We start from the raw sequence: 20,665 nt of genomic DNA on the forward strand, positions 1-20,665 counted from the left end.
TCCATCCATCCATTCTATCCTATCTATCTATCTATCTATCTATCTATCTATCTATCTATCTATCTATCTATCTATCTAAACCTAGGGCTGGAAGGGGACCCAGAGGTCTTTTAGTCCACCCCCTGCTCAAGCAGGCGACCCTAGACCCTTCCAGACAAATGGCTGTTCAGTCTCTTCTTGAAGACCTCCAGTGAGGAAGCCCACACAACTTCTGGAGGGAAGCCGTTCCACCAATTGATTGTTCTCGGCGTCTGGGAATTTCTCCTTAGTTCTAGGTTGCTTCTCTTTTTAATGTTCTTCCATCCATTTATAGGACGGCTATTTTTTAAGGTTTATTTTACTGAAAGTGATTTTTTTTTTAAAAAAAAAGACAAAAACTACAAAAGAAATCCCTCAAACCTACCAAAAACAAATGAACAAAAATTACCAAAAAATTTGAAAACTTGAAGAACGCAACGGCAAGCAATAACAAGCAAAACAGAAGCAGGAAAATGCCCTTGGGGCATATCAAACATTAAAAGCATGGGAAAATGTCCACATGTTTCAAAACAACGTTTACAAAATTACTAGGACATCTGTGCCAAAGGGAAACATACGGAATCTTTTCTTTCCGATAAAAGTAGAAAACTCTGCCTTTTAAAACATGGACAGTTCTTGCCCTCCCAAATCCCATTCCTTTATACTCTGTAATTTATACCTTTTAGATTGGGTTTTGCACTCAAGTGTCATCATTTGGCTAACCTTGGTTTAATGAATAAATCTTGTCCTCATTCTAAATAAGAATAAGACAAGAGTCTGAGCCACCTTAATTTGAAATAGGTTTTTTAAAACAACAAGGCAGGCATTTACAAGTCTCCAAGGAGGTCTAGAGCATAGGTCTCCAATCTTGGCCACTTTAAGACTTGTGGACTTCAACTCCCAGAATCCCTCAGCCAGCAAAGCTGGCTGAGGAATCCTGGGGGGTGGAGTCCACAAGGCTTGAAGGGGCCAAGGTTGGAGACCCCTGGTCTAAAGGATTTCCACTTCACGCTTGTGAAACTTTATCAACAGCAAAAGTTCCACCTTCTCTTTTTTTTTTTTTTAATTGAAAGAGTTTTAAAAAACAAAAACATTTTCCCCCTTTCCCCCCCCCTCCCTCCCAAAAAACCCCTTCCCTTCCCCCCCCCCCGGCTTCCCGGGTCAATCACAAGGTATTGTTATACATAAACCAAACATAGAATAAAATTTTCCCTTCCAATCCAAATAACCACATCCAAAGCTTTTCATCTCCCAACCCCCTCCCCATTACATAAAATAACTTTCTAATTATTCAAAGGCAATCTGATATTTCTTAATCTGATATCTGTTTTGTAGATAATCAATCCATTTTTTCCATTCAATTAAATATCTTTCCTGCGTATTGTCTTTTAAAAACGCTGAGATTTTAGCCATCTCAGCCAAATTGGTAACTTTCAGTATCCATTCTTCTATTGTAGGTATTTCTTCTTTCTTCCAGTATTGTCCAATCAACAGTCTTGCTGCTGTTATTAAATTCCACCTTCTCATTGGAAAGGAAGTCTGGCCTTACTTTTCCATCAAATCATGACTCCAAGTCACCCTGGACTGGCATTATTGCAAATTGCACGCAAAGTGAACCGGTGGTAACACTGTGTTGTGACCCAGGTTCCTGGACTCGGACTCCTGGACTCGGATGATTCAGAAAGTGAGGGAGAAGACCTGGCAAGGCCTGCTTCTCCTGCGCTCTCTCCCTCTCTGGCACCCACCCAAAGGGAGGAGGAGGGGCCGGCAAGGCCTGATTCTCCCGGGCCTTCTTCTGATTTGGCAATGCTCCAGGAAGTTTTGGCGTGATGCAAGACTGCGCAGACGTGACCGGCGCGCGCAGCAGAGGAAGCGTTGGGGCAAAGCCAAAGAATGATGAGTCATGCAGTGACATCTACAGAGGCTATAAAAGGAGGCGGAAATTCCTGGCTTTTTGTCTTGGACAAAGCAGTGAATTTGCGCGGGCAAACTGTATCAATGGAGGGAAGAATATATTCGTGAGTAATTCTGGCCTTATCTATAATTTCCTCGTTATCTCCAGAGACTTGGCAGGCCCGTGGGTAGACGTGGCCAGGACATTTATCTATGCAAATAAATTAGAAAAGAAGGCCTTTGACTGAGTCTTTGTTGGGAGTATTGGGGGAGGGAAACAGAACACACTGGTTGAAACCCACCCCTGGTCCACTTTACCGACAACTTTTGCGATCCAGAAAAGAAACCGGAACCAAACTTCTCACCTACCTGTCAGGTCGCTGAATTTGGTGACTCCGTATTCTGCGGTGCCCTGATCCAGTTCCTGATAGAGACGGGACTTCTCCAAGTTCTCAGCAAAAACGCGGAAGCGCCTTTGGGTTTCTGAAACAAAGCAGCCCGCGAAAACAGCCCCCAATTAGAATTAGGACTAGACCAGGGGTCTCCAGCCATGGCAACTCCAGCCGTGGCAAATTCTGGGAGTTGAAGTCCACAAGTCTTAAAATTTGCCAAGGTTGGAGACCCCTGGACCAGAGGAGGGCTCTGACATGAATTAACGACATGAATTAACAACCGGTTCGCCCAGCACAACATATGAGCACGCACGCACACTTCACTCGTGTGTGGGCCTTCCACATATGTGTGCGGCCTTCCGCAAATGCAATGTGCTTGCACACGCAGCTTGCAGTTGTGACCCAGGCCCAAGTAGTTAGTAATAAACTCAGTCCGTGGAAAAACAAACTTTCTTCGAACAGCTGAGAATTACTTCATTCCCAGTGTCGTTCAACTCAAAAGTAAAACAAATGCCTCCCAACACAAATTCCTCAGTTATCTCACAAACCTTGGTCCAATTAGGCCAACTGCCAAAGGCCCTTCCTGGCAAACGTTCAGAAGTCACAAAAACAAAGATGTACACGAAGCAGAAGATGCAGCTACGTTGTTTTCCGGCAAAGCCCAAATGCCATTGCTGGTCTGTTTTAAGCCTTATGGGAGGGGCCAATCATCTCTTGGCCTTACTACCGAGTCGTCCTCTCTGCTTGAGCTGCTCTTGCCTTCTGGCAGCTCTTCTCATGTGTGCATTAGGAACAGGCTCCTCCTGTTCCTCTGCCTCACTACTATCAGTCTCTGGAGGCTCTGGAGTCCACACTCACTCCCCGATGGCCCTGGCCTCATCTCAGCCTCATCGCTGTCCGACTCCTTTGCCAGCTCCATAGGCTGCTGACGGATCACAACACTTGCACATGGCTTAAAAACATGGCTAAATAGGATGGGATAGTGCCAGGGCGAGTGGGCAGCCCACTCACAGGTCGCAACTACTGGTTCGCCCAAACCAGTCCGAACCGGCAGCATCCCGTGACCCTCTGGAGAGATCCTTGACTTATGATCAAAATGGGGATCTGAATTTTGAGTTCGTCAGTACTTAGTTGTGCGCAATTTTACCATATATTTTTTTTGCCATGGTTATCAAGAGAATCATTGGAGTTGCTAAACGAATCACATGGCCATTAAATGAATCTAGCTTCCCCTATTGCCGCTGCTTGTTGGAAGTCAGACAGCAAGCTCACCAATGGTGACCACTTGACGCTGGGATGCTCCAACCATTATAAATACATGCTGCTTCACAAGCACCCAAATATTGATTATTTATATATTTGGAGCCTGCCTTTACTATCTTTACAAATAGCTCAAGGTGGCAAACCTATCCAACACACCTCCCTCCTCCTATTTTCCCCACAACAACCCTGTGAAGTAGGCTCGGCTGAGAGGGAGGAACTGGCCCAAAGTCGCCCAGCTGGCTTTCATGCCTAAAGGCAGAGCTACAACCCATAAGTCTCCTAGTGATTGGTTTTCATACTTAAGGCAGGACTTGAACTCATGGCTTGTTGTGTCTGCGCCCCCCGAGCCAGGCCCCCTGCCAGAAAGTGACTTGGAAAGTGAGGGGGAAGGGCCATCAGGACTTACCTCGGGAGCACTGGCTTCCCTGGCTCAGCTCCAGGAGCCAGAAACAGGCCAGGTGGAGGAGATAACGAGGCCTCCGTCCCCTGACTCTTCCCCCCCCAGGCCACGCCTCTAGACTCAGCTGATGGCAATCAGGCCTGGCTGGACCCTAGGTTTCGTAGGCAGGAGAGGCGGGAACAACAGAAACAGGGGTGGGGCAGGCCTAGGAAGTGCTGAGTCATGGAGCCACAACCCACAGGATATAAAAGGCAGCAAAAGCTGCTGTGCCTTTTCGTAGCAGGCAAATTAACTGCTTAACTAAGAGCTGAAGTACTGTTTGTTGACTCATCGGCATCAAGACAACAGAGACACTTGGCAGACGCTCGCTAGTTTGCTGCCAGAGCTGATAGTGTCGGCTAATTAAGTCATTGCTCGGACAGAGGCGAGGGGGGGACAGAACATGGCCCCGCTTTCTAGCCTGGTGTCTTAACCACTAAACCAAACTGTCTCTCGAGGCTGATCGAGCCTCACTTCAAAAACTTCATCTATCATCTATCTATCTATCTATCTATCTATCTATCTATCTATCTATCTATCTATCTATCTATCATCATCTTTCTTTCACTTCCTTTATCTTTCATTATCTATATTCTGTCTTTATTATCTCTTTTCCTTTCTTTCACTTTATCATCTATAGTATGTCTGTCTTTATAGATATATCTTTCTTTCTATCCGCACTGTTTTTTTCTCTTTCACTTTATCATCTATCTATATTCTCTCTTTTTCTATTTTTTTTCTTTCTTTTTTGTTTCCTTTTCTTTTTTTCCCTTTTTTCTTTCTTTCTTTCTTTCCTTCCTTCCTTCCACTTTATCATCTAGCTATATTCTGTCTGTCTGTCTATCTGAATCCATCCATCCACCCATTCATTTACCGGTATCTATCTATCTATCTATCTATCTATCTATCTATCTATCTATCTATCTATCTATCTATCTATCTATCCATCCATCCATCCCTATCTATCTATCTATCTATCTATCTATCTATCTATCTATCTATCCATCCATCCATCCATCCATCCATATCTATCTATCTATCTATCTATCTATCTATCTATCTATCTATCTATCTATCTATCTATCTATCTATCCATCCATCCATCATCTATCTATCTATCTATCTATCTATCTATCTATCTATCTATCTATCCATCCATATCTATCTATCTATCTATCTATCTATCTATCTATCTATCTATCTATCTATCTATCTATCTATCTATCTATCTATCTATCTATCTATCTATCTATCTATCTATCTATCTATCTATCTATATCGCTATCTATCTATATTGCTATCTATCTATCTATCTATCTATCTATCTATCTATCTATCTATCTATCTATCTATCTATCTATCTATCTATCTATCTATCCATCCATATCTATCTATCTATCTATCTATCTATCTATCTATCTATCTATCTATCCATCCATCCATCCATCCATCCATCCATCCATATCTATCTATCTATCTATCTATCTATCTATCTATCTATCTATCTATCTATCATCTATCTATCCATCCATCCATCCATCCATCCATCCATCCATCCATATCTATCTATCTATCTATCTATCTATCTATCTATCTATCTATCTATCTATCTATCTATCTATCTATCTATCATCCATCCATCCATCCATCCATCCATCCACCTATATACCTGGTTTTTTTATGCCGTCCATCTAACTGATTTAGAGATTTGGGCTATGCCTGCACTGCCTCCTTGAAATTGTCCCATGGGGTCTGCTGCCACCCCCTCAACCGCAAAGGGTAACAGATCCCTCCCCAATGTCCCTTGTTCGGAAGTCACCTCTTTCGTCCAGGTAGCTCTTCTTGTAGGTGGTCAGAAAGTCTTTGAAGAGGGAGACCAGGTGGGCGGAGGCATTCTGTGGAAGGAAGAGACCCCCAGGATGAGAATCAGAGACATGGAGGACAACCATCCTGTTGTGACTCAGGCTCCTGATCCTGTCCTCACGGAGGAAGATGACTCTGAAAGTGATAAGGAGGAGCTGACAAGGCCTCCCTCTCCAGGACCCTCCTTTCTGGCAACGCCTCAGGTTCCAGCTGAAGGCCAGGAGGAAGGCGTGTCGGAGCACCCACTAATAGGGAGTGATGAAGATCAATCGTGGATTGATCCCAGGCAGTTTCAGAGGGAGAGGCGTGCGCAGCAAAGGAAGAAGTGTGGAAGGGCCAGAGATTGCTGAGTCACTGAGCCATGCCCCACAGGGGATAAAAGTGGGTGGGGTTGCTCTGCAGGCTCTGTGACGGACAAAAACTGCATATCATGAGCTTCGGATGGGCTATTTCTCGGACTTCAGGCTTGGACTTTGTGAATGGCTTCTGACTACTCTTTGAACTCTTGGTTGCCCCAGCAACGGACTACAGATACGCTGTCTCCTGTTTCTAGAAGTGATAAGAAACTTGGCAGGCATTCGGAAAGTAGCTGCCGGAACTTTTATCTGCAAAAATAAATTACTGGTAGACGTCGTGTGTCTTCCTATGTGAGGGGGACAGAACACACCCACTGACCGCATCACGGGCCTGGCCGTACCCCGGCTGCAGCTGCCCAGCCCTCGGCAGAAATTTAAGGGAACGGAGGCTCCAAAGACGGAGACCGAGCAGCCATTTTTGGCCTGGGGGGCATCCTCAGGCTTCCCACCTTGCGTATAGGGTGGGGCTGTGATGTCACCAGAGGACAGGAGACTTTGGGTCCCTCAAGAAGAATTTGGGCACCTTCCTAGCCCGATTTGCCCTACGATGCCTTCCAGTGAGAGAAACTGGCCTGAGCTGGGAAGGAACCGTCGGGGGTTTAAATGCTGAAAAATTTGAAAATCCACCTCGCAGCTGAATGGAGCTAGCAGAGTGTTTGCTTTGCCAGATGCCCTTCCTGTTGCCAATGCGGAGTTTTGTTCAGCAGATATATTCTCATTGTGCCCAGAAAGAGGGCATTTAATTCATTTAATGCCCCTTTTAAAAAACGGTAATAAAAATCAGGTCCGGAGGTCTCGTGATGCCTTGTTTAATGACGCCCTAAGGCAGGGGTCTGCAAACTTGGCTCTTTTAAGACTTGTGGACTTCAACTCCCAGAGTTCCTCAGCCAGCTTTGCTGGCTGAGGAACTCTGGGAGTTGAAGTCCACGAGTCTTAAAAGAGCCAAGTTTGCAGACCCCTGCCCTAAGGACATCCCGGCTACGGTCGTAAGTCGAGGACTAGTGTATTCTCCTGGGGAAACGCATCGCCCACCTGGAGAGACTCCATCTGCCTCAAAGGTTCCCCAGCTGCGCCCACAAAAGGGCCGGTCAGAGGAAACGTCTCCCATGGACCCAGCATGGACGCCTGGATTTCAGCCAATGGTTCTGCTGGGAAGAACGGAGGGGGAGACGAGAAATATTACAAAAGCCACAACCGGAAAATTTTGGTTGTAATTCTCTTTTGCCCCAATCAGCCTCCCTCACCAAGATCAAAGCGGGATCCTTTGGCCTCGCAGCTGTTAACAGTGGGGGTGGGGTGTGTGTGTCTACCCTTGATAACTTTGGGGACTTCAACTCCCAGAATTCCTCAGCCGGGCCTGCTGGCTGGGGAATTCTGGGAGTTGAAGTCCACAGGTCTTAAAGTGGCAGAGCTTGGACACCACTACTCCAGCTTTACAGCAAATCCTCCTGACCTCTATCGGAGGCCCAGTAGACGGAGTCCTCGACATACAACCATTCGCCTAGTGACCGAAGTTCCAAAAGCACTGAAAAAAGTGACATCACTTCATGACTTAAGGCTTCTGTCCTCAACTTATGACCACAATGGAGTCCAAAATATCTATTGCTGAGTGAGACAGTTGTTAGGTGAATTTTGCCCCATATTATGACCTTTTTGCCACAGTTGTTAAGTGAATCACTGCAGTTTGTTAGCTTAATAACACGATCGTTAAGTGAATCACTGCAGTTTGTTAGCTTAATAACATTGTTAAGTGAATCACCACAGTTTGTTAGCTTAATAACATGGTTGTTAAGTGAATCACTGCAGTTTGTTAGCTTAATAACACGGTTGTTAAGTGAATCATTGCAGTTTGTTAGCTTAATAACACGGTTGTTAAGTGAATCACTGAAGTTTGTTAGCATAATGACACGGTTGTTAAGTGAATCACTGCAGATTGTTAGCTTAATAACACGGTTGTTAAGTGAATAACTACAGTTTGTTAGCTTAATAACACAGTTGTTAAGTGAATCACGGCAGATTGTTAGTTTAATAACACGGTTGTTAAGTGAATCACTGGTTTGTTAGCTTAATAACACAGTTGTTAAGTGAATCACTGCAGTTTGTTAGCTTAATAACATGGTTGTTAAGTGAATCACTGCAGTTTGTTAGCTTAATAACATGGTTGTTAAGTGAATCACTGGAGTTTGTTAGCTTAATAACACGGTTGTTAAGTGAATCACTGCAGTTTTTAGCTCAATAACACGGTTGTTAAGTGAATCACTTAACTTTGTTAGCTTAATAACACGGTTGTTAAGTTAATCACTGAAGTTTGTTAAGTGAATCTGGCCTCCCCATTGACTTTGCTTGTCAGAAGGTCGCAAAAGGGGATCACGTGATCCCAGGACACTGCGACCGTCATAAATATGAACCGGTTGCCAAGTGTGCGAATTTTAATCATGTGACCACAAGGATGCTGCAAGGGTCGTAAGTGTGAAAAACAGTCCTAAAGTCATTTTTTTCCGTGCCATTTTCAAACGGTCACTAAATGAATGGTAGTAGGTCAAGGACTACCTATAGTTCGAACCAAAATTACAGGCATTCGCCGCCCACTAAGGCCAAACTCACCACCGCTATTTTGGGTCAGCACAACGTGCAAGTCCAGGCAATATGATGCGCAGCTGAGCTACAAGGGCTCGTTTAGCAAACCACGGTTTAAAACAACCTGGTTTAATTTGCAGATCCCTCACATCCAGGACATAAACTGTTTCAACTCCTACCCTCAAAACGACGCTGTAGAGCACTGCACACCAGAACAACTAGACACAAGAACAGTTTTTTCCCGAATGCCATGACTCTGCTAAACAAATAATTCCCTCAACACTGTCAAACTATTGACTAAATCTGCGCTACTATTAATTTTCTCATAGTTCCCATCACCAATCTCTTTCCACTTATGACTGTATGACTATAACTTGTTGCTGGCAATCCTTATGATTTATATTGATATATTGACCATCAATTGTGTTGTAAATGTTGTACCTTGATGAACGTATCTTTTCTTTTAAGTACACTGAGAGCATATGCACCAAGACAAATTCCTTGTGTGTCCAATCACACTTGGCCAATAAAAATTCTATTCTATTCTATTCTATTCTATTCTATTCTATTCTATTCTATTCTATTCTATTCTATTCTATTCTATTATTCCATTCCATTCTATTCCATACCTTGATGAAGGTATCTTTTCTTTTATGTACACTGAGAGCGTGTGCACCAAGACAAATTCCTTGTGTGTCCAATCACACTTGGCCAATAAAATTCTATTCTATTCTATTCTATTGTATATATTATTCTATTCTATTCTATTCTATTCTAATGCAGCATCCCAACTTCCCTCTCTTGCTCTGAACGCCTTCAGGCAATTTCTTTTCCCAGCCCTGATTTGCGAGGCAAAGCAGACGCTCGGGGAATCCGCTGAGGCTGGCAGAGATTCTGGCGCCCGGTTGGTGCTGCAGGCAGCCCGAGAGCGGACTTACCGGTGGGATAGCAGTCTTGCTTAAGCAGGTTCTTGTTGCTCGCCCACGGCTGGCTCCAAACCTCGAAGTGGCAGGACTGGGTGGCGAGAAGAGCCATGAGTCAGAAATGCACAAGGGGAGGAGTTGGAAATCGGATTTACTAACAGTCCAAGTCAGGGTGGCTCAACTTCATCACAGCCACCCAAAGAAACCTTCGTGGGAACTCTCTCTCGTCCAGCGTCTATGACTCTCTGGTGGCTCAGACTGCTAAGACAGTCTGTTATTAACAGCAGCTGCTTGCAATTACTGCAGGTTCAAGCCCCACCAGGCCCAGGGTTGACTCAGCCTTCCATCCTTTATAAGGTAGGTAAAATGAGGACCCAGATTGTTGGGGGGGCAATAAGTTGACTTTGTATATAATATACAAATAGGATGAAGACTATTGCTTAACACAGTGTAAGCCGCCCTGAGTCTTCGGAGAAGGGCGGGATATAAATGCAAATAAAAAAAAAAGATAGAGATAGATTAGATAGATAGATAGATAGATAGATAGATAGATAGATAGATAGATAGATAGATGGGCCTCTGGTGGCTCAGGCTGGTAAGACAGTCTGTTACAAACACAGCTGCTTGCAATTACTGCAGGTTCAAGTCCCACCAGGCCCAGGGTTGACTCAGCCTTCCATCCTTTATAAGGTAGGTAAAATGAGGACCCAGATTGTTGGGGGGCAATAAGTTGACTTTGTATATAATATACAAAATGGATGAAGACTATTGCTTAACACAGTGTAAGCCGCCCTGAGTCTTTGGAGAAGGGCCGGGTATAAATGCAAATTTAAAAAAAATGACTCTCTGGGTATTGGGAAACTGGCAGCTAGCCTGGAAGGAGGAGTCAAGCGAGGCCCTAGCTCGGAATCCTTGCGCAGCATATGCTGGACCTTCTCCGAGATCCATGAGTCTCAAAGAGAGATCCAACCTAGGAGTAAGGAGAAATGTCCTGACAGTAAGAACAATTAATCAATGGAAGTTGTGGGTGCTCCATCGTTGGAGATTTTAAAGAAGAGACTGGGCAGTGGTCTCCTGCTTGAACAGGGGCTGGACTAGAAGACCTCCAAGGTCCCTTCCAGCCCTAGGATTCTTTGCGCTATAGCTAATGCCCTGTCGATAGAAGTGTGAAGGTTACAGAAGACAGAATAAAAGTTGGAAGGGACCTTGGAGGTCTTCTAATCCAGCCCCCTGTTTAAGCAGGAGACCATCCTGGACAAATGGCTGTCAATCTCTTCTTTAAAACTTCCTGCGAGGGAGCCACCCACAACTTCTAGTGGCAAGCTGTTCCACTGGTTAATTGCTCTGGCCCTTAGGAAATTTCTCCTTAATTCCAGGTTGCTTCTCTCCTTGGTTAGTTTCCATCTGTTGCTTCTTGTCTTGCCTTCAGCGGCTTTGGAGAATAGGTTGACCCCAGCCCCTCTTCTTTGGGGCAGCCCCTCAAGTATTGGAAGACGGCTATCGTGTCACCTCTGGTCCTTTTGTAAAAGCAATCAGGGTTGCCCTAACTTCTGACCAGCCCAAACCTTATTGAATGGAACGATGCAAAAAACTTGGTGCTTTGAAAATTAGTCAGAACTATTATTTTTGACTGTTATGTCAAAGTATTTTTGATTATTAATGGTAAAAACTATTTTCATAATAGTTATAGTTTCTAGTCATAATTATGAATAGTTTCATAACTGTTATTTATTTACTAAATTTATATCTTATCAGCCTCTCACGCTGATAAGGTTTATCTATCTATCTATCTATCTATCTATCTATCTATCTATCTATCTATCTATCTTATGTCTATCTATCCTCTCTATTATCTGTCTGTCTATCTATCTATCTTTCTTTGTATCTATCTATCTATCTATCTATCTATCTATCTATCTATCTATCTATCTATCTATCTATCTATCATCTTTCTTTGTATCTATCTATCTTTCTTTCTTTGTATCTATCTATCTATCTTTGTATCTATCTATCTATCTATCTATCTATCTATCTATCTATCTATCTATCTTTCTTTGTATCTATCTATCTTTCTTTGTATCTATCTATCTATCTATCTATCTATCTATCTATCTATCTATCTATCTATCATCTTTCTTTGTATCTATCTATCTATCTATCTATCTTTCTTTCTTTCTTTCTTTCTTTATTTGTATCTATCTATCTATCTATCTATCTATCTATCTATCTATCTATCTATCTATCTATCTATCTATCTATCTATCTATCTGTATTTATCCTAGCCATCCTCTTAATTGGAACCGAATGCTTTGGGAGGGTGCCTGCTTACCACATGCTCTGGTTTTCCTGGAGGGAGAGCCCCCGAAGCATTGTTGCAGCCTGCAATCTCCCCCCTCTTGCACGGACTCTGGAGCAGGACCACATCCAAGTAGTGTTTGACTCCGTTCACCACCTGTTCTCAAGAAAAAACACCAGGATTTAAGAAATTAATGAGAGATTTTCTCAGAGCAAAGCAATTAGTCAATGGAAAAAATTCCCTCTAGAAATCATGGGGGGGTGAGAGGGAGCCGCTCGTGGCTCCCATGTAACACCACTCCTGCGCAGGCTGCACTGGCTACCTGTGGCCTTTCGAGTGCACTTTAAGGTTTTGGTCACTACCTTTAAAGCGCTCCATGGCTTAGGGCCTGGGTACTTACGGGACCGCCTGCTGTTACCTCATGCCTCCCACTGACCCGTACACTCTCACAGAGAGGGACTTCTCAGGGTGCCGACCGCCAAGCAATGTCGGCTGGCGGCCCCCAGGGGAAGGTCCTTCTCTGTGGGGGCTCCCACCCTCTGGAACGAACTTCCCCCTGGACTTCGTCAACTGCCTGACCTTCGGACCTTCCGCCACGAGCTGAAGACTCATCTTTTTATTCGCGCAGGACTGGCCTAGGAATTTTAAATTTTAAATAGTTTTACTTTTTAATATTTGATACAAATTTTATGGGGTTTTTAAGGTTTAAATGTTTTAATTTGGCCATACATCTAATAAGTTTTTTAATTATCGTTTTATCTGTACATTATCATTGTTTTTATCTTGGCTGTGAACCACTCCAAGTCCTTTGGGAGAAGGGCGGTATAAAAATTCAATAAATATTAAATACTAAATGGGCGCTTCATCACTGGAGGTTTTCAAGAAGAGACTGGATAGCCATTTCTCTGGACTGATATAGGGTCTCCTGCTTGAGGAGGGGGTTGGACAAAAAGACCTCTGGGTCCTCTTCCAGGCCTAGGTTTAGATAGATAGATAGGTAGATAGATAGATAGGATGGATCAGCCATGGACAGCTACTTATCCATAAGATGTCCTGTCTTGGGCAGGGGGTCAGACTAGAAAACCTCCAAGGTCCCTTCCAGATTCTATTAGCATAGGACCGGGATATCTTCGGGACCGCCTTCTGCTACCACATGCCTCCCACCGGCTGGTACGCTCCCATAGAGAGGGTCTTCTCAGGGTGCCATCAGCCAAACAGTGTAGGCTGGCGACCCCCAGGGGGAGAGCCTTCTTTGTGGGGGCTCCGACCCTGTGGAACGAGCTTCCCCCAGGACTTCGACAACTTCCTGACCTCCGGACCTTTCGCCGCGAGCTGAAGACGTACTTATTCTTCCGTGCAGGACTGGCTTAAATAGGGTTTTTAAATATGGATTTTATTGGGGTTTATTTTATATTTTGTATTGTATTTTAAATTTTAGGCCATATTGAATAAGTTTTTTAAAGAGTGTTTTTATTGTAATATATTGTATTATTTTATATGCCTGTTCACCGCCCTGAGTCCTTCGGGAGAAGGGCGGTATAAAAATTAAATTATTATTATTATTATTATTATTATTATTATTATTATTATTATTATTATTATTATTATTATTATTATTGTTGTTCTATTCTATTCTATTCTATTCTATTCTATTCTATTCTATTCTATTCTATTCTATTCTTTTTCTGTTCTGCATTCTATTCTATTCTTATTCTATCCAGAAGTTGTGAGTGCTCCATCACTGGAGGCTTTTAAGAAGAGCCCAGACAGCCACTTGTCCAGGACAAAATATGATGTCCTGCCTTGGGCGAAGGGGTTGGACTAGAAGACCTCCAAGGTCCCTTTTGTTGTTTTGTAATTCTGTATTCGTAGAAGTTCATAAGTTGCAATAAAGGAAGGATCTCCACTGCTGGAGGCTTTCAAGAAAAGATCGGGCAACCATTTGCCTGGAATGGTATAAGGACTCTCGCCTTGGTCAAGGGGGATGGCCTAGAACAGTGACGGTTAACCTTTTTTGCCGTCGCATGCAAAAAGCGTGGGGAGCTGGGGGGGGCTCGTGCGCATGCCCACGCCCATAATTCAATGCCCTCCACACACCCTGCCTCCCGCACATCCGCATGCTCCCACCGTGCTCCCGCCACTTTTAGCACGTGATGGCAAAACGGTTACCGGTGGGCCCAGTAGGCCCATTTTTCGCCCTCCCGAGGCTCCAGAGACTTTCTTGGAGCCTGGGGAGGGCAAAAACCGCCTTCCCCACCCGCCCGGGGGCCCTCTGGAGCCAGAAACGGATCCGTTTCCCGACTTCCGGTGGGCCTGAAATCAGCAGGTCGGCATGCGCACTGGAGCTAAGCTAGGATGACACTCGTATGCCCACAGATACGGCTCCGCATGCCACCCTGTAGCACATGTGCCACCCTGTGTCAAGCGTACCATAAGTTCACCATCACGGGACTAAATCCCACCTTTAATAATAATAATAACAACAACATCAACAACAGAGTTGGAAGGGACCTTGGAGGCCTTCTAGTCCAACCCCCTGCCCAGGCAGGAAACCCTATACCCTCTCAGACAGATGGTTATCCAACATTTTCTTAAAAACTTCCAGTGTTGGATAATTGTTCTCACTGTCAGGAAATTTCTTCTTAGTTCTAAGTTGCTTCTCTTCTTGATGAGTTTCCATCCATTGTTTCTTGTCTTGCCTTCTGGTGCTTTGGAGAATAGTTTGACTCCCTCTTCTTTAGGGCAGCCCCTGAGAGATTAGAAGACTGCTATCATGTCTCCCCTAGCCCTTCTTTTTATTAAATTAGACGTACCGAGTTCCTGCCTGTTTAGTATTAAACTAGATATACCCAGTTTCCTGCCTGAGCAGGGGTTTGAATCTAGAAGATGTCCAAGGTCCCTTCCAACTCTTGTTATTCTGAGAAAGAACCAAGCTTTGGAAAAAAAGGAGGCGAAACAGGTTTGGTAAGAAGTGAACAGGAGGGGCTGTTCTTGCCCAAGACTGCTTGGCTCCCCCCACCCCCTCGCCCCCACCCCCTCACAGATCATCCCTTCTTCCGGGATCTTTACAGAGAAGATCCCAGCTCTTGCAAAGACCAGTAAAGACGGTGGAGAAGCCAGAGAGAAAACACTGAGATTTCACCTCCGTTAAGCTGTTGACATTCCCGTCCCCACAACTGGATCTCCGGGATCCAGTTATAAAATGTAGTCACTGAAGAGGTTGTTTCTGTGCCTGCAAGGCCCTCGTGATAGATGCACAAGGCACCAGGCTAGAAACCAGGAGACCGTGAGTTCCAGTCCTGCCCTAGCCGTAAAAGTTGGCTGGGTGACCTTGGGCCGGTCCCTCTCTCTCTCTCTCTCAGCCTAGCCCAACTCAGCCAGGGTTGTTTTTGTTGTTATGGGGAAAATAGGAGGAGGAAGGAGTATTAGATATGTTTGCAACCTTGAGCAGGTTTTAAAAACATAAGAGAATAATAAGAGTTGGAAGGGAACTTGGAGGTCTTCTAAGTTCAACTCCCTGCTCAGGCAGGAAATATAATAAAGGCTGGATTTAAATGAAACCAAATTAAATGAACTGAGCTAAAACAAACTTGTACAGGGGTCTGCAACCTTGGCCACTTTAAGACTGGTGGACTTCAACTTCCAGAGTCCCTCAGCCAGCTTTGCTGGCTGAGGAACTCTGGGAGTTGAAGTCCACCAGTCTTAAAGTGGTCAAGGTTGGAGACCCCTGAACTAGAATAAAATGAATTAAAATAAAATGAACTAAAATAACATTAAAAAAATCATGTGTTAGCACCCACACGAGTGGCATCGTTAATCCTAGTTTAGGTCCAGAGCTTGGAGCTTTTGGTGGAGAAGTGGTTAGAATGCAGCATTGCAGGTTATATCTGCCGACTGCCAGCAGTTCGATCCTGACCGGCTCAAGGTTAACTCAGCCTTCCGTCCTTCCGAGGTAGGTAAAATGAAGACCCAGATTGTTGGGGGCAAGAGACAGCCTTAGAGAGGGCTGTGAAGCGGTAGATAAGTCTAAATTCTCTTGCTATTGCTCTCAGCAAGATTTAGAGGCTGTATTGAACACTGCAACAATCCCAGATCCAGGTAGAATCTGGCAGAAAAAAAGAACCCATAATCCTCCAATCTAATCCTCTAATCTATCTATCCTCCAATCAATCTAATCCTCCAATGCCAGTTGCTCATCCACAACTGCTCAAAGTCAAGAGGGAAAGCCCTCTGTCCATGCTCAGGGGACCGCACACAAAGGCTATCATCTGAAGACGCCCCATTTTTAAAAAAAAATTAAGCATAATTCCAGCTCTCCTATCAAAGGTATGGGGGTGGGGGCAAGGAACTCGGTCCCTGCTCAGAAACTGTGAGCACACTCTCTCATTGGCTCAAGGTTGACTCAGCTTTCCATCCTTCCAAGAGTGATAAAATGAGGATCCAGATTGTTGGGGACAAATATGCTGACTGCAAACTGCTCAGAGGGGGCTGTTAAGCATTGTGAAGCTTTATATAAATCTAAGTGCTATTGCTATTCCTTCCTTCCTTCCTTCTTCCTTCCCTCCCTCCCTCCCTCCTTCTTTCCTTCCTTCCTTCCCTTCCATGGTACACAATGGCTAAAATGCAGTATTGCAGGCTAATTCTGCTGACTGCCAACAGTTCAATTCTTACTGGCTCAAGGTTGACTCAGCTTTCCGTGGTTGGTAAAATGAGGACCCAGATTGTCAGGGGGGGGAAATACGCTAATTCTGTCAACCGCTTAGAGGGAGCTGTAAAAGCACTATGAAGCGGTATATCTAAGGGCTATTGCTGAAATGAAGGGGGGGGAAAATGAGACGACGCAAAATAATAAAGTAAAATAAAATCCATGAAACCAAAATACAACAAAACAGAACCTCAGGAACCCTGCCCTAAAAAAAAAAGAAGAAGAAGAAGAGAAAAAGCAGGAGGTCAACAGCTTTGGGATTCTCTGGCTGGCTGGTCAGCTGAGAGGCATGTGGCATTTAGTCAATGATTTAATCCTTTTACATAACACATCCAAAGCCCATGAAATCCGGGCCATCCTTCAAGCTCAGCTCTGAACCAAACCAACATTAATTGGAGTCAACAGCTCCAGCAACTTTATTCTGAATCCCGGCTCCATTACAGGCAACTGTGGGTGGCAGGAAGCGCCTGGCATCCTCTTCCCTCTCTCTTTTCTAAGGAGGCCAGATAAATGGGGCGGGGGTGTGTGTGTGTCACAAGCCTCCTAATTCCAAGAGGCTGATCCAAGGAAAATGGGCATTGGAATCCAAGCTCCCTGGAGACCAGGGGTGTGCGAAGTTCTAAGGTGGCTTCAGCATTGAGCTGTTAAGAGGGGGCACTTTTTTTCCAGGTGCAAACATTCTCCATCCTGCATCACTAAGGGTGCAAATGTTAATGGCTCAATTCCTCAAGGGGAATTTGAAAACCTGCGGACTTCAGAATTCAGAATTCCCCAGCCAGCCAAGCTGGCTTTATCTGACCAAGCTGGCTGGGGAATTCTGGGAATTGAAGTCCGCAGGTTTTCAAATTCCCCAGAGTGGATACCCCCACCCCATTTAGCATTTACTCCGTTCCTTTCTGCTTTACAACAAGGGATGGAGCAGCCCCTGAGTAACTTCCCAGAGGATAAGCAGGGAAGATGAGGAGGAGGGGACATCCTTGGTAGGGGGGGGTTTTGCATTTTATAGGGTGGAGAGAACATTCATATTCTTCTGTCCATGCTTGGAATAGACTTCAGCCGGAGGGGGGGGGGGTCCAGCCAGATCCTGGATCAGGGGAAGGGTCTCGGTGCCTTGGAAGAGAAGGGAACCTGGCCCTTTGGGCCACAGCTGGCAAGGACGCATGGAAAGTGTAGTCCGCAATTCTTGGGCACCCCAGATTGAGGGGTAACTTTGCCTTGGTTTAGTTAGGAGAGAAATCTTCTAAGAGGGGGAATGACACCCCCCGCCCAGCCCATCCAGTAGTCGCCCCTTCCCTTCTTTCCCCGGCTCGGGCTGCGCGCAACTCCAACCTGGCGCCCCCCGCAAACGCTGTCCCGGCGGCTGACCTGCGTCCTGGCTCCGCGCAGCGCCCACAGTCCTCGGGGATGCCCTTGCGGGAAAGCCTCGGCCAGGGCGAAGCGAGCCGCTTCCCGCACCGAGTCCCCGCGCACGTCCACCGGCACAGCCCAGCCCGGAGCCGCCAGCGAGGCGGGCGCCTCCAGTAGCAGCAGCCCCAGCAGCCCGAGAAGCGCAGTAGCCTCCGCCATCCTCCAAAGCGACTGAGCCGCCGCTGGCACCGAAAGGCTGCAGCGCCTCCCACCCAGCTGCCCACTCCCCACCCGGGAAAAGGGGTTGGGTTTCTTGTCCGCCCCGCCTCCTGTTTTGCTGGGTCAGGCGCCCCCGGGCGCCCCGCTGCAGATCCTCGCCGCTCGTAGCCTTTGCGAGCTCGGCTTTCCCGTGCGCAAAAACAGCCGGCTCTGGGGAGGGATGCAACACCCACCTACCCACCGCCAAACGACCTGGTCAATTGCAACCCTTATATAAGGTCTGCTGGAGGCAGGAGGTTGGGCTAGGAGACGTCTAACCCCGATTCTGCGTTAACCCTGGTTTGCTTTTGTGCAGCCGCCTCTGTTGCGTAAAGGCGGCTGTTGGGATCCTTTGCGCCTGCGAAGGACGGAGGTTCGGAAACCAGGGCTTCTGTGGCTCAGACTGGTAAGACAGTCTGTTGTTAACAGCAGCTGCTTGCAATTACTGCAGGTTCAAGCCCCACCAGGCCCAAGGTTGACTCAGCCTTCCATCCTTTATAAGGTAGGTAAAATGAGGACCCAGATTGTTGGGGGCAATAAAAGTTGACTTTGTATATAATATACAGATGGATGAAGACTATTGCTTAACACAGTGCAAGCCGCCCTGAGTCTTTGGAGAAGGGCGGGATATAAATGCAAATAATTTTTTAAAAAAAGTTAACCTCTTTGAGGCGGAGTGTGTGTGTGTGTAGTCCGGATTCCCAGGAGGGAAGGAGGGGCTGCATGCCAGAGGAGCAAGGGACAACAGTTCAGAGCAGGACTATCCATACTTAAAGGTGGAATAATAGTTGGAAGGGACCTATCCAGCCCCTTGCTCGAGTAGGGGACCTTAGACCAGGGGTCTCCAACCGTGGCAATTTTAAGACTTGTGGACTTTAACTCCCAGAGTTCCTCAGCCAGTGATGGAGCACTGATGGAACTTCTGGAGGGAAACCGTTCCATTGATTAATTCTACTCACTGTTTGGAAATCTCTCCCCTCACCCAAGTCTTTTGAAACCCCACCCCCTCCAAATTTCTGTTGCCATGAACAGTGAAACACAACAGTGAGTTGAGCTGGACCAAGTTTAGATGACTTTGCAATAGTGCCAAAATTATTTTCTTGAGCAGGTTGACAGCCTGGGGATCCACCAGGACTAAAAATAGGAACTTGGAGACCTTTTGCAGCTCCCCAATTTCCTCCATGTCCTTCAAGGGCAGCTCAGGGAACACCCCAACCCAACCCCAGGCCCCTTGCAAACCCATATAGAATTACAGAATAACAGAGTTGGAAGGGACCTTAGAGGTTTTCTAGTCCAACCCCCTGCTTAGGCAGGAAACTCTACACCAAATGGTTATCCAATCTCTTCCTTTAAAAATCATGTTGGAGCACCCACAACTTCTGGAGGCAAGTTGTTCCACTGATTAATTGTTGCAACTGTCAGGAAATTCCTCCTTAGTTCCAGGTTGCTTCTCTCCTTGATCAGTTTCCATCCATTGCTTCTTATTCAGCCTTCTGGTGCTTTGGAGAATAGATTGACCCTCCCCTCTTCTTTGGGGCAGCCCCTGAGATATTGGAACACTACTAATCAAGTTACCCCACTGGTCTCTCTTTTCACAAGGCTAGACATACCCAGTTCCTGCAACTGTTCATCATATATTTTAGCCTCCAGTCCCCTCATCATCCTGGTTGCTCTTTGCACTCTTTCTAGAGTCTCCACATCTTTTTTACATCGTGGTGACCAAAACTGGATGCAGTATTCCAAGTGTGACCTTACCAAGGCCTTATAAAGTGGTATCAACACTTCACGTAATCTTAGATTCTGTCCCTCTGGTGATGCCGCCTAGAACTGTGTTGCCTTTTTTGGCAGCTGCAGCACATATTTAAATCCTTGTCCATTAGGACTCCAAGATCCCTTCCACAGTTAAACCAAGTCTTACCTAGTCTGTACCTACACAGTTGGCTTTTCTTGCCTAAGAGTAAGACTTTCCTTTTATCTAAGTTGAATTTCATTTTGTTAGAAAGGGCCCAGTGTTCAAGTCTGTTGAGATCCATCTGGACCTTGAGCTTGTCTTCTGGAGTGTTGGCTATTCCTGCCAGCTTAGTGTAATCCGCAAATTTGATGCTTTTCTCTCTTCTAAGTCGTTTGTGAAGATATTGAAGAGTCCTGGGCCTAAGACGAAGCCTCGTGGCACCCCACTGCTTACTCCCCTCCATGTGGATGTAGTTCCATCCTTGGCAATATTATCACTTGTGGACTTCAACTCCCAGCATTTTCCAACCACTTATTCTGGGAGTTGAAGTCCAGAGATCTTGCAAAGGTTGATCACCCCTATTATTGTATAGTGAGATTAAGA

General features: G+C 45.5%; 1 protein-coding gene across 2 annotated transcripts in view; it reads right to left on the bottom strand.

The window, feature by feature from the left end:
• The window catches only part of CTSF (cathepsin F), a 33,405-nt gene extending 15,053 nt beyond the window's left edge, over positions 1 to 18,352 (bottom strand). Inside the window, exons 1-6 of one of the 2 annotated variants that reach the window (XM_058159895.1) lie at positions 18,091 to 18,349; positions 12,054 to 12,176; positions 9,740 to 9,815; positions 7,257 to 7,372; positions 5,825 to 5,900; positions 2,281 to 2,394 (exon numbers count right to left, since the gene is read on the bottom strand). In XM_058159895.1, coding sequence (XP_058015878.1) covers positions 2,281 to 2,394; positions 5,825 to 5,900; positions 7,257 to 7,372; positions 9,740 to 9,815; positions 12,054 to 12,176; positions 18,091 to 18,291 — 706 coding nt within the window. In that variant the 5' untranslated portion in view covers positions 18,292 to 18,349. Of the gene's footprint in view, positions 1 to 2,280; positions 2,395 to 5,824; positions 5,901 to 7,256; positions 7,373 to 9,739; positions 9,816 to 12,053; positions 12,177 to 18,090 lie in introns of both variants that reach the window. The other variant, XM_058159896.1, reaches the window with a different exon arrangement.
• Between the last annotated feature and the right edge of the window lie 2,313 nt (positions 18,353 to 20,665).

This window comes from Ahaetulla prasina, chromosome 17 (genome assembly GCF_028640845.1).
Source record: "Ahaetulla prasina isolate Xishuangbanna chromosome 17, ASM2864084v1, whole genome shotgun sequence".
NCBI classification, from domain to species: Eukaryota; Metazoa; Chordata; class Lepidosauria; order Squamata; family Colubridae; genus Ahaetulla; species Ahaetulla prasina.